At 49.5% G+C, this 13,851-nt stretch overlaps 1 gene segment (V, D, J or C); it reads left to right on the plus strand.

Annotated features, from left to right (window-relative positions):
• Positions 1 to 794: 794 nt before the first annotated feature.
• Positions 795 to 3,837, plus strand: LOC138439582 (T cell receptor beta constant 2-like). The segment is given in 5 exon segments: positions 795 to 1,627; positions 1,999 to 2,388; positions 3,048 to 3,065; positions 3,227 to 3,333; positions 3,609 to 3,837. Coding segments are annotated over 5 exon segments (552 nt in total).
• The last annotated feature ends 10,014 nt before the right edge of the window (positions 3,838 to 13,851 follow it).

Consider the following 13,851-nt stretch of genomic DNA (forward strand, 5'->3'; position numbering starts at 1 on the left):
CCTGGGCCACTGGGGGCATTTACTCCCCAAATGGAGCCCCTTCACCACCACCACCACCCCCACCCCAGCCTGAAATTCCCCTCCTCACACCAGGTCTTCTAGGTTAAACAGCCAGATGGTGCAGGAACTACATTCAAATAGACATATTTTCCTGCTGAGACCAGGAACATTCCCAAGGGGATCTTAGCACTGGAAAGGGATCTTCAGTGTCACCTGGTGATGGAAACACTGAGCTTCCAGAGGGGAACGACCCCTCAGTAGTGTGTTTACTGGATGATGTGATAACAGCAAGCGTGTCTGTAGTTAGACTGGTTAGGTTGGAGCCAGTGGGGCTCCTTTCGAAGTGTTTGTTCCTGGTGACAGCTGGGCTCCTGTGATCAGCCAGGGTGGAGAAGAGCAGGAGGCCTCAGAACAGGTGCACCTGGGTCCCAAGCCCTGGTCCTTTAATAAGCCAGTGACCTTGTGGGAGTGAATAAGTGTGCATAGGTCACACACCCAGGAAGCCAGCCCTGAAGTCAAGTTGCTGTTGTCATCATTGTTCAGTCGCTAAGTTGTATCAGACTCTTTCTCGACCCCATGGACTGTAGCCCCCACCTCCACCCCCGATCCAGGCTCCTCTGTCCATGAAATTTCCCAGGCAAGAATACTGGAGTGGGTTGCCATTTCCTTCTCTGAGGAATCTTCCTGACCCTGGGATCGAACCAGGATTTCCTGTGGCTCCTGCGTTGCAGGCAGATTCTTTCCCACTGAGCCACCTGGGAAGCCAATCCGTGGAAATGTGGTGTCACAAGAACTTTTTTTTTTTCATTTCTTCCAGCCTAAACTAGATCTCTTTAGATTGAGCCGTCTTCCCTTTAACAGAGTTGCTCAGAAATAAACAAAAAAATCCATATAATGCAACGAGCAAGATGAAATGTATGTCAAGAGGGTCCAGAAGCAATAAGCCAGTCAGATGAGAAGGTCACAGGGGCTTTAACTGGAATGCCTTCACCTGGGGCCTGCCAGGATGCCACACACTAGAGGCTTAGTTGGATCGAGACAATTGGGAGCAGAAGTTGCTTGATGATCTCAGATGCATTTTTAGGAAGCTTGCTGGTAGGGGAAAACAGAAGATGTGGAATCAAAGGGGCAAAGGATGTTGAAGATGCTTGAATTTGTGATCTGTCTGAGCTGAGGCAACTCGGGGTACCTGGAGGCAGAGGAATGGCTAGGATGACCTGGTAAGACACCAGAGACATCCTGAGACAGAAGGCTGTCTTCACGTGCGTGCACAAAAATGTGCCATCTGTATGTTGTCATTTGAAGAAAAAAACCCAACCCCATAATGAGCCCCTTACACTCAAATCCCCTCTACTCCTCAGCCCCCCAGGCTCACATACAACTAACCCAGCTGATGGCAGAGGCTTCCTGCATCCTTATGTCAGGCCATCTCCACCCCCACTCTGGACAGTCAGTGTTGGGATTCTCCCTTCACAAGCAGGAAAAATGATGCAGAGACATTCAGGGGTTGTCTAAAGTCATGTTGGTGGGCAAAGTCACTGTCAAGCTTTGACTTCTCTATTATTCTGGTTCCAATCCAGCTCTCTGTTTAAATAACTACTACAAATTACGATGAGAAAAAAGACAGGTAAGTTTTTCTTGTTGAATAAGAAATCAAATAACATGAAAGAAGAAAACTTGCTCAGATGTCAGGCAGTGCCATTTGTAAGGCCACCTTAGGGGGCTAGAGACAGAAGAGATGGGCTTGTCGTAGGGTGAGTACAAGGGACAGGCAGACAGAGGGAGAACAAGAACAGAGGAGTGGGGTGATGACTCCCAAACAAACAAGACATACTGCTACCTGATTTTATTGTAGGATAACCCTGAGCCTCCCTTCCCTGCCTTCTCATACTCATATACTCACAAACACAAACAAACACAAGCAAACACACACACATAGACCCTACCACGCCCAGCCGGCTCTCAGGCCTGTCCTGGCCCACACCCTTGTCCTTCCAGACGATCTGAGACAGGTGCACCCGCCCAAGGTGGCTGTGTTCGAACCCTCGGAAGCAGAGATCTCCCGGACCCAGAAGGCCACCCTCGTGTGCCTGGCCACGGGCTTCTACCCCGACCACGTGGAGCTGACCTGGTGGGTGAACAGGAAGCAGGTCACCACTGGGGTCAGCACGGACCCTGAGCCCTACAAAGAGGACCTCATGCAGAATGACTCCAGATACTGTCTGAGCAGCCGGCTGAGGGTGACCGCCGCCTTCTGGCACAACCCCCGCAACCACTTCCGATGCCAAGTCCAGTTTTACGGGCTCACGGACCAGGACCAGTGGGAGGAGCAGGACAGGGACAAGCCCGTCACCCAGAACATCAGCGCCGAGACCTGGGGCAGAGCAGGTGAGCCGGCCCGGAGGGAGTCAGAGCCAACAGAGGAGAGATCAGGGAGAGAGTGGGAAGGCAGAGTGAAGAGCGGGGGAGCCCAGCAAGAGGGTGGACAGGGCACCTCCTCGGGCGAACTCCTCCCCCGGATCCAGATCCTCAGCCCAGCTCAGCTGTGCTGGTGGGTGCCCTCCCTGCCCACCTGCACAGCTCAGGGTGCCAGTGGTGGGTCCCCATCCCCTTCAGTGCTGCCTCCTTCATGACCCTGAGGATGCCGTGTCCACATTGGCACAGGCAGTGCTGGGGCTCTGATCAGAGGCTGCTCTGAGCCTGGGGGTCAGTGCTGACTAAAAGCTAGCTTAGTAGGTCTTTTTCATTTATTTGTTTTGTTTTAAGCATCTCAAAGTATCACATATTTATGATTGCCTAGTTTTAATGTATCAGGAATCTGGGCATAGCTTAGCTGGCTCGTTTATCTCAAGATGCTACAATCAGATGTCAGCCAAAGCTGGAGTCTTATCTGAAGGCTCAGCTGGGGCAAGATCCACTCCCAAGTTCACGTGATTGTTGCAAGTTTTAGCATCTTGCCAGCTATTGGACTGAGGAAGGCTGGCTTAGCTTTGAATCTGCTTTAGAAGATGCAGGCTCTCATCCATTTCCCTCCCCTTTTTTTTCAGACTGTGGCGTCACCTCCGGTGAGTAGCCCTCTGCTTCTTTGTCTCCATCCCCATGGTCATTGCTCTGGAACCAGAGACAGAGAACCCATGGACACTGGTTGGGTGGGGGAGTGTAAAGGGGGAGGAGGCTAGAGATACCTGCTCACAGGTACCTACCTGTTCTCCCTTCCTGCCAACAGCGTCTTATCAGCAAGGCGTCCTGTCTGCCACCCTCCTCTATGAGATCCTGCTGGGGAAGGCCACCCTGTACGCTGTGCTAGTCAGCGCCCTGGTGCTGATGGCCATGGTAAGGAGGGGGCCAGGATGAGAGTGTGATGAAAGGAAAGTGTGGAGCATCATGCAGGGGAGCTGAGGGGTCTTGGAATTGTGTCCTGACATCTCCGTGGAGTTCCAGTGGGGCTGCCAGACTGGGGAGAAAGTACAGAGATCATCACAGACAGAACGCGGCTTTGAAGGATAGGGAGAGCCCTCCCAAAAATCAGACCCCAGAATCAGCATCCTCTGACCCAGCCCTGCTGTTCCATGGCCCCTGGCATCCTGACGATATCCTCTCTTCCTCAGGTTAAGAAAAAGGATTCCTGAGACCAGCTCCAAAAGTGCATCCCGAGTCATTCTTTATCATGGCCTTGGATTCTCCTTAACACCTTTCCAGTCTGTGTTCTTCAAGAGTTTCTCTCTCTCTCATCTCCCTCCTTTACGGATGTCTGCCCCTTCTCTCAGCTTCCCTGCAGGTGGAGTGCCATACTCGGAACCTGAAATTGACTGAATTAATAAAAGTGTCACGATGGGCTTGATTGTGTCCAGGAGTGTCTGTGGTATCCTGCCCTTCATTGATCTACCTCTGATTTGGGAAATCACCACCTCTCAGGCTCAGGAAAGAATCTGCCTGCCGTACAGGAGACCCAGGTTCAATCCCTAGGTCGGGAAGATCTCCTGGAGAAGGGAATGGCAAGCCACTTGCTTGGAGAATCCCAAGGACAAAGAAGCCTGGTAGGCTACAGTCCATAGGGTCACAAAGAGTCAGACATGACTGAGTGACTCACACACGCGCGCACACACACACACACACACACACAGGCATATGGAGGGACAGATCCTCCTCTCTGACCAATGCCGCTTCCTCTTGTTCATCCTCATGGGGTGCTGTGGTCCACATCCAGGCACTCTGGGCCCCCGTGTGTAGGGCTAATCTGAAGGGCAAGAAGTTGGGCTCTGGAAAACCTGCATATTGAGGGCAGATAATGGCTCAGATGGTAAAGAATCTGCCTGCAATGCAGCTGACCTGAGTTTGGGTCTGCTGGGTGGAGAAGATCCCCTGGAGAAGGGAATGGCTGCCCTCTCCAGTATTCTTGCCTGGAAAATTCCATGGACAGAAGAGCCTGGCAGGCTACAGCCCATGGGGTCACCAAGAGTCGGACAGGAATGAGCAACTAACACTTTCACTTTTTTCAAGAATGAGTGAAGGGGAACCATAACCCCCACCTCAGTGCTGGACAGAGGACGGGGCCGCCCGTGGTTGGAATGTCTGGCCATTTCTCAATTTCAAATTCAAGGTTCACTTCCTATGCATTTAAGGTCTACCTTTGTTTCTTAACACTTCCATCTTACCTGGTTTCAGAATTTGGGCTTGAGATTTAGTTCTACTCTGCCGGTCTGGGTTAGAACCCTAAAGACAGCATAGAGCTGGAAACACTGAAGCGTGAAACCTGGAGACTGCACAGAGGCGGGACACGTGGGGGCAGACATGCCCCCATGGGGGAGGAACAGAGATGGGGAGAGTCCAGCGTGGGTTGGGGTGCTATCCCCTGAAGCCCTTCCAACAGAAGCTCCTTCTCTCATTGGGATGGAGGCCAGGCCACTCTAAGTGGAGCGTGTTGAGTGCAGACAACTCTTCGGGGAGACAGTTCTCTTACTGGGGCAGGTGCGACCTTCAGGTTACAATCCCTGTGGTAGAACACTGCGCCAGGCATGGGGCAGGGAGGGGGAGGGAGGAGAGGAGTGCCATCAGGGGACAGGCAGACCAGCGAGAGGCCCTGGGTAAGTTAGCTGAGGCAGAATGTCGGGAATGAGAGTAGTTCCGAAATTTGAAGATGGGAAAGATGGGGTCCTCATTGCCTGCTTTGTTCCAGGCTGGGCCCTGGCACACGCATTGTCCCAGCCAATCCCCACAACCATCCCATGAGCAGGTATTTTTTTTCTCCCAACTTCATAGGTGAAGAAACTATAGTTTATGGGTCAAATGACTGGTAAGCTGTGAAACTGTAGCACATTCTTCTAAAGAGGGCAGTTCAGGAAGCTTTGCCCAATGGTGACCAAGAGCGTGCGGCCGCTCACAAAACCTCTGGGTGGCCCTAGAGCAGGTGCTCCTGAAGGCCAGGGCAGAACCCCAGCAACAGACTGGGGACACCTTGAATCCTCAGTATGTTTATTCCTTAGCGCTGCCAAGAACCACACACTCGATCCTTTAAAGCAGTCAAAATGCGTTCTCTCACAGTTCCTAAGGCCAAAAGTCAAAATCAAGGTGTTGGCAGGGCTGCACTCCCCTCCAAAACTCTCAGGGAGAATCCTTTGCTGCTTCTCCCCAACTCTGACAGCTCCTAGCCTCCTGGACTCAAGGCAGCATCACCCCCACCTGTCTCGGTCTGCATATGTCCTTCCCCGTGTCTGTGTGCAAGTTCCGTCCCTTCACTTACCAGGACACAAGTCGCTGGATCTGGGACACACCCTCAGTTCAGAAGGATTTCATCCTGAGAGTCTTAACAAATTACATCCGTAAAGATCTTATTTCCCAGTTAGGTCACAGTCTGAAGTTCTGGGTGGGCGTGAATTTGGGGTGACATTACCCATCCCCCTACACTGCGTATCAGGAATGGGAGATGAGGGGTTCTCTGGACCTGACGCACACAGGCCAGGAAAGGACATGGCCCGAGTGAGGGATGGCCTGGGAGGCTCATCACATGCTTATAACTTCCCAGCAGTCAGGAGTATCTCAAGATTTCTCAAACCACAGACAATTTTTTTTTTTTAAATTTGCTGTTGCTATTGTTGTTTGCTTGTTTTGGTGGTGACTTAAAAAATCCCAGAATGAAGGAGACCGAGTTTAGTCTCTAGACCAGCACCCACAAAAGCAGCACCTTCCACTCTTTAGTCACGTGGTGGTTCCTCACAAGGGTCAGACGGGGAGATGAGCAGCTACGGGAGAAACAAATGCCTCAGAGAACAGGCTGTTTTGTGGATCAGGAGGAGCGGACTGAGCAGGGAGTGCTGGAGGCAAGGCTTTGTGCAACAGACCCGTGAGGAGAAACCTGACCAGCTGTAGGGATGAGATCGGGGTGGCGGGGCGGGGGGCAGAGGAGGGTCTGCGGGTTTGGTGGCTGTCATCTTTGGGGTGCTAAAAGTATTAGCAGGTGGGAGGATCGGGGGGAGTTGATGGTAGGCACCTGGGGTGTGTCAAGGTGAGGAACAAATGTCCTCTGGAGGACGGTGCTTGGTGCTTGTCACCTTTTCACTCCTGGAAACATCACAGAGATGGAGAAACTCCACTTGGCCCCCACCCTCCCTTGACCCAGGGAGGCCCCTCTTCCCAAATCTTTACAGTCCTTTCCTCATCTCTCTCAGACATCCCTGCCCCCAGCATTCAATTCACAGGCACTGGGAAGTTAATCTCTTCCTCCTCTGCCTCTTTCTCTAGACTCTAAAGAGATCCTTTGGGACCAATTTTAGTCAACCCCTCTTTTTCTTCCTCAGGTGAAACTGAGCAAAGATGGCTTAGATACAGGGCAATCACACTGCTTCTTGTGCAAATGGGGATGCTACTGAGGGTGAAAGATAAGACGCTGGGACAGGAGGGGTAAGCCAGGATGGTCCTGGTAAACCAGGAAACATAGCCGCTCCAATTAAAGGGGCTCAGGGGGAGTTTCTGAGACCAGAGTCATTTCTGGAAGGGAAAACACTAAAGCAATTCCTCATTGACCTGGGCCTGTCAACGTTTCCAATCTCAAAGCGAATCCAAGCCTCATTCCGTTAAGGAGATTTGTGGGCAGAGTGTAGACCAGGGGCAAACTCCACAAGTCACACACAGCCCAGGGGCAAAGCATGGTTATTGATGGAAGAGACTTACAAGCCAAGCGTCTCTAGAAGAATGCCTGTGATTCCCCAGGTTTTTGCCGTTCCAAGGGCACAGCTGGACTTCCCATGTGTAGCTCTCAAGGAGAGGAACCTCAACCCTGTAACCTTTAGAGATTTACTCAGAAATTAGGTGAGGAAGGAAAGCATCCAGCTGGTCCTGGTGGGTGACGTCCTGGTGGGGGACAGGAATCCCTTGGGAAGGGCTGCTTGAGTCACTGTCACTTGCCCGGAAGAAGAATGTTCCTATTAGCACAGTTCAGTTCAGTCAGTTCAGTGGCTCGGTCATGTCCGACTCTTTGCAACCCCATGGACTGCAGCACGCCAGGCCTCCCCGTCCATTGCCACCTCCCAGAGTTCACTCAAACTCATGTCCATTGAGTCGGTGATGCCATCCAGCCATCTCATCCTCTGTCGTCCCCTTCTCCTCCTTCCTTCAATCTTTCCCAGCATCAGGGTCTTTTCCAAGGAGTTATTTCTTCCCATCAGGTGGCCAAAGTATTGGAGTTTCAGCTTCAACATATCCAGTGAATATTCAGGACTGATTTCCTTTAGAATGGACTGGTTGGATCTCCTTGCAGTCCGAGGGACTCTCAACACCACAGCTTCTCCAACACCACACCTCAAAAGCATCAATTTTTCGGTGCGTAGGTTTCTTTATAATCCAACTCTCACATCCATACTTGACTACTGGAAAAACCATAGCTTTGACTAGACAGACCTTTGTTGGCAAAATAATGTCTCTGCTTTTTAATATGCTGTCTAGGTTGGTCATAGGTTTTCTTCTAAGGAGCAAGCATCTCTTAATTTCATGATTGCAGTCACCATCTGCAGTGACTTTGGAGCCCCCCAAAATAAAATCTGTCTTGGTGGGTGATCTGTTTCCATTATTTCCCCATCTATTTGCCAGGAAGTGATGGGACCGGGTGCCATGATCTTAGTTTTCTAAATGTTGAGTTTTAAGCCAACTTTTCCACCCCCCTCTTTCACTTTCATCAAGAGGCTCTTTAGTTCTTGGCTTTCTGCCATAAGGGTGGTGTCTGTTATCTGCATATCTGAAGTTATTGATATTTCTTCCGGCAATCTTGATTCCAGCTTGTGCTTCATCCAGCCTAGTATTTCACATGATGTACTCTGCATATAAGTTAAATAAGCAGGATGACAGTACACAGCCTTGACGTACTCCTTTTCTGATTTGGAACCAGTCTGTTGTTTCATGTCCCGTTCTAACTGTTGCTTCCTGACTCTCATACAGATTTCCCAGGAGGCAGCTCAGGTGGTCTGGTATTCTTATCTCTTTCAGAATTTCCCACAGTTTATTGTGATCCACACAGTCAAAGGCTTTGGCATAGTCAATAAAGCAGAAATAGATGTGTTTCTGGAACTCTCTTGCTATTTTGATGATCCAGTGGATGTTGGCAATTTGATCAATGATTCCTCTGCCTTTGATAGCTCAGTTAGTAAAGAATCCACCTGCAGTGCAGGAGACCCCTATTCAATTCCTGGGTCAGGAAGATCCTCTGGAGAAGGGATCGGTTACCCACTCCAATATTCTTGGGCTTCCCTTGTGCCACAGCTGGTAAGGAATCTGCCTGCAATGCGGGAGACCTGAGTTCGATCCCCAGGTTGGGAAGATCCCCTGGAGAAGGGAAAGGCTACCCACTCTGGTATTCTGGCCTAGAGAATTCCATGGACTGTATAGTCTCCATGGGGTTGCAAAGAGGCAGACACGACTGAGTGACTTTCCCTTTGTCACTAACAAAGGTAACAAATGTATCTTTATTCCTATTTTAATAAATTTACAATAAAGTTGAGCCCAAACCACTTCATATTACTCTAAGGATACACGGGAAAAGATAATTGATGTTAATCATAGATATTCAAAGGCTACGTATTTCCATATACAGACTGTAATTAGTGTAAGTTTTTGTTTAATATAATCCCCAAGTTCACTTGGTACCTTGGTATCTCATGCATAAGCCAGTGATATTAGATTACCTAGATCCTGGGTAAAATTTACTCTGATGATTACCATCTCCAGTTTGTCCTTTGTCATTTTGTAGTGCTTCTCCCTTACTTCCTTGAAACTTTCTTGCTCCCTGGAAAGACATCTTTATATAAGCTCCATAAGGATAAGAATCTTTGAGCAATGCATAGTAACATAGTAAGTGCTCAATAAATCTTCGATGAAAAAAATTGAAAAAAAAATCTGTTTTCCCTTTATAAATCCTTATCAAATAAGATGATGAGATCTGGTACTATAAATCCCACTGATTGCTTCTTAAACTTTCATCACCAAGTTCCCTTTTTCCGTGGCCTTGGAAATGCCCTGTAGCCATATAGGAAGACTCACAGTGCAGAAGGCCAGCAAGCCTGGCAACAACAGTAACTGCAACTCATTCTTGCTGCTTGTGGCAGAGTCCTACAGTTCCCAGAAATGTGATATCTGGGCCTTGAGACTCCACAATGTGACATGTCATCCTTCCCATCCTGGCCACCCAAATAAAGCATTTCCTGCCTCAGTCTAGCATTGGATATCCTCCCTCCCATCTTGATGACTTTCTTCTCTTTGTGGATCTGAAGTCCCTGGGTGCTCAGCCACCACGCTCTCTGCCTCTCCTGGGGATTGACTGTGGCAGGGCTTGGTTGAGTCCTGAATCGCCGCCCTGCGACACACGGCATGTTCTTTGCTCACCATCGCCCTCCCTCAAGGTCCCAGCTGTGTGTCTTTCTCCTCCCTCTCCATCCATTGTTGTGCCTGGACTCCTAGGAGGGCTTCTTGGGGAAATGGGGTCCCAGAGATGTGGATGGGTCTATACATCAGCAAATAGAACTGAAAAAGAGCCAGCAGCTGTGACTATTTCCATGAAAGTTTCCTCTACTTATCTTAGCTGACCTCTGCTAGTATAAGGGCTGGTCTTGACAGGAAGACTGCACTACAGGACTTCCCATTGACCCACCCCCCAGCACAACATGACCAGACTTGCTGACATAAGGAAGTGGATTTTTGAATAGTGACTGGATCGTGATCCTGGGTATGACACCCCTGCCCAAGCTGTAGGCCACTCCAGTAGCTGCTGCTCAGCCTGCTGTACCCTCACTCCCATCATGGGTCTTGACCTTGACTGGATCTTGGAATCATAGATAGTCTGGTGGTAAAGAAGCATAAATTGTGGAGTCTTGAATTCCCCCTGGTTATGCTTGATCTGTCCTGGGACAGAGACCTCTCGACCTGTCTGGAGAGGTCACTTGATCACTGGACAGCACTATGAAGAATTTTGTCTGCTTTAGGTTTCCATAAATCACATTGTCTTGCCAAGCATTGGTCATAATTATACTTTTAAGAAAGTTCTTCTTGAGACAACTGGCATGCCCATCTCTAGTTGAGTCCGCGAATCTATGAGAGACAGAACAAGCAGGACCTTTAAAAGTCTGACTTCGCAGAATGGAGAAAGGGTGCTGTAGATATAGATGAGAACGTTGTGACAGCAAAGAACGTGGACGTCAAAGCCAAAGAGACATAGTTCCGAGCCTTAGATCTGCTTTTACAAACTCTGCGATCGTGGGCAGATGACCACTGCTGAGACTCAGCTTTCCTGCCTATAAAATGGGCCCGATCACAACCCCAGCTTCGTAAGGTGGTTTCATCTTATTTAATTCACACAACAGGAATAGCTGTTATCCACAGTGTCAATAAATATTAGCTGCTATTATGATAATTATTAGCCTAAAACTTCGTTTTTCAAGCTAAACATTTCCAGTTCTCTCAATTTTTTGTCTCCTTTGGCACAGTTTTGAGTACTCCTACTCTCTCCGCAGCCCAGCCACTCTCTTCTGAAACGTTTCCATTTGTTTCCATCTTCCTACTCTCCTAACTGTGCTTTTCTGACCTACAGAGGGGAAGAGGGAGCTGCACTTCCTGTTCACCACACCTTCTACTTTGGTCCTATTAGGGCAACTCGTCAATGTCTGCACCCACTCACCCCACTGACTCACAGAGCTCACTTTTGACTCAAACGCTGAGTGTTCACCACATGCACTGCTTGTGAACACAGAGTCCCTTTCCTGTGTTCAGTTGTTTGGATTCCTCTCTTTTTGTGTGTGGGGTGGGGAACCGGCAAGGTGTCAGGGAGTGCTTAACTTTATCATGTTTCTTCAGCTCATCTCTGCAACTCTCTAGTTTCTGCAGGATTCTAACTCTGCAGTTCCTCATTGTTACCTCCCCATCCTCAGGCCACCTCAGATCTGATCATTGTAACTTGTTTATTCTTAACACAAGTGGTTCATAAAATTCATAACAAGATCACTGTTTAACATACAGCTCACATTCCCCTAAGCTTTGCCTGAGATCCAGGAGCTGCTAAAACACGGGGGCCTTGGCTTCTGGCCCTTCATAGCTGCATAGCATGGACAACTCATTTTTCTTCTCTGGGCGGCAATCGCCTCCTCTGTGAAGTGAGGAGACTGGATAAAGTGATCTCTAAGGAATCTGGAGCTCTGCTCTTCAGATTCAGTGGTTCAAAGTCTATAGGCCCCAAATCACCATGATAAAGGTAATTCGGGCAATCTAAGCTCTTCCCAGACACAAACCATTCACATGCATGACAGTCTCAGAGGCTGTCTATGGTGTTAGGGAGTTGGTGCTGACCCAGGAATCCCAGAGTTAACTAAAGGCACCTGGAGCCCTGGCACCTGGAAAGAGGTCCAGCTCCTTGAATGAGGAGAAAAAAAAAAAAATAGTGTTTAAAGGAGAATGGGCTTGAATCAAAGGCCAGGAAGTAAAAGCAGCAGGTTGGGGTCTTTTAGAAGACAGCGAGGGAAGAAATGGGGTGTCTGAGCCCAGCGCTGGCTGTCAAGCTGTTTATCTCTGAGTAAAATCAGTATAAGTAGCAACAGCCACACACCTGCCCCAGCACTGTCTCGGGGACTCACAACAGGATGTGGTCTGACATTTACCAGGTCCTGCATCTGGGGTGCCTGTGAAAGTCCCTCCCCCACCCCCCGCCTTCTGAGCTTCTTGAACACCATGCTCACCACATCCTGCCTCACCCTCTTCCCATGTGGTGCTTTCTGCCTGGGCCTCTGGTGAGCTCCCAGGCAGTGGAAATAGAACTACAGTGGGAGAGGGGAGGGTCTCTGGAGGGAGATCCAGGCGCCTCAGCTGCACGTGCAGACCCCTGCCCCCAACACAACTCACACACCTGCTGGAGGTTATGCCCTACATCAGAGGCTGCAGGGAGCATCTTGGAGACACTGAAGGAGGCAGAGCAGCTGCCATAACTGCTGGGACCCCACTGGGGGTGCCTTCTGGCCCCACATCCCTCAGGCAACTCCCTCCCCCCACCCTCCACACAGAGCCTCCCACTTCCTTCCACTCATCTCAAGAGTGGGTGCTAATGACTCAGAGGAAAGGGAGCCCTAGGTCATCAACAGACTGAGAAAGGGACGGTTCCTGGCTCTCTGCACTGGTGTCTGTGTGCCCTAGTGACCGGGTTTCCCTCAGCATTGTCCCTACCACTGAGGCCTTGTGGGTCTGTGTGATGGGCAAGGTCCATCTCGCTCCTACTCCAAGAGGAGGAGGGAGAACACAGCCCAGAGAGAACAGAAAAATACACAGCCACACACAACACCTCCAAGGAGAGAACGGGAAACAACCGGATAAGTAACAGGGCAGATGTGCTTTGCAGCAGCTCAAAGAGCCATAGCATCCTCAGCTCAAAGCGTGTAATCCTGGGCGCAGCCAGGAAGTCACTCAATTTTATCCCATAGCTTCCCAAACCAGGGCCTTCCCCAGATTCCCCAAGCCACTTAGAGCCCCCAGGGTCTCTCCCTATGAATCCCACAAGTGGATAAGATCCAGATATGAAGAGAGTTCTGGCCACCAGCCTGTGGCCCTGGATCTTCCACGTGCCAGTGGCCAGGGAATGACATGTATGGGAAGAGTTGTCCAGACACACCTACAAAGTCAGAGTCAGGGGTGCTGGAAGGTCTGCTCAAAAGAGACAGTCCCATCTTTCCAAAGGGGTGAGTGAGGCTGATGAATTCCAGGCAGGAGAGCACATTTCTGAGTAGTAGCCTCTGTCCTGTGCTGGTTTCATTTGTCTCCTGACATTACATTTGTTGTAGATTTCTGTTGCCCAGAGACTGTGGAAGCAGTTATGGGAATAGGACTCTTCTTTATGAATGGGGCAGATATCATGGCAGATAGTAACTTGTTCTGATTAATTTGGATGGCTTACAGGCCTCTCCTTAACTAGCCTCCCTTTACCAATGAATGCAGTCCTATCTCTCTATTGCTCTGAGCCGTGATCCGGACTGCTTCCTCACTTTCAATATTGATGGAGATCTCCGCGTTTCTATTCAAACTGACTCTCCTGCTGGGAATGTCATTTTGCTTATCTAAATACTAGCCTCTCCCCAAACTCAACCTCGAGATAAAGTTCTCTCCTTCTGAAGCTTTCCAGAACTTTTCTGAATTTCTTACAGAAACAATCTGTTTTAAACCTTCTACCAACACTCTTGAATAGTACAATACCCCTTGAATAGTAGTGAGTCCCTGGAATACCTCACTGTTAAGAAGCATTCTGGGTCTACATAACGGCCCAGCAGAAAAGATGAATATCTGAACAAGCACAGTGAAGGGTACAAGTTTCATATTTTTACTATTAAAGTACATTTA

The sequence above is a fragment of the Ovis canadensis genome, chromosome 4, assembly GCF_042477335.2.
Source record: "Ovis canadensis isolate MfBH-ARS-UI-01 breed Bighorn chromosome 4, ARS-UI_OviCan_v2, whole genome shotgun sequence".
Taxonomy (NCBI): Eukaryota; Metazoa; Chordata; class Mammalia; order Artiodactyla; family Bovidae; genus Ovis; species Ovis canadensis.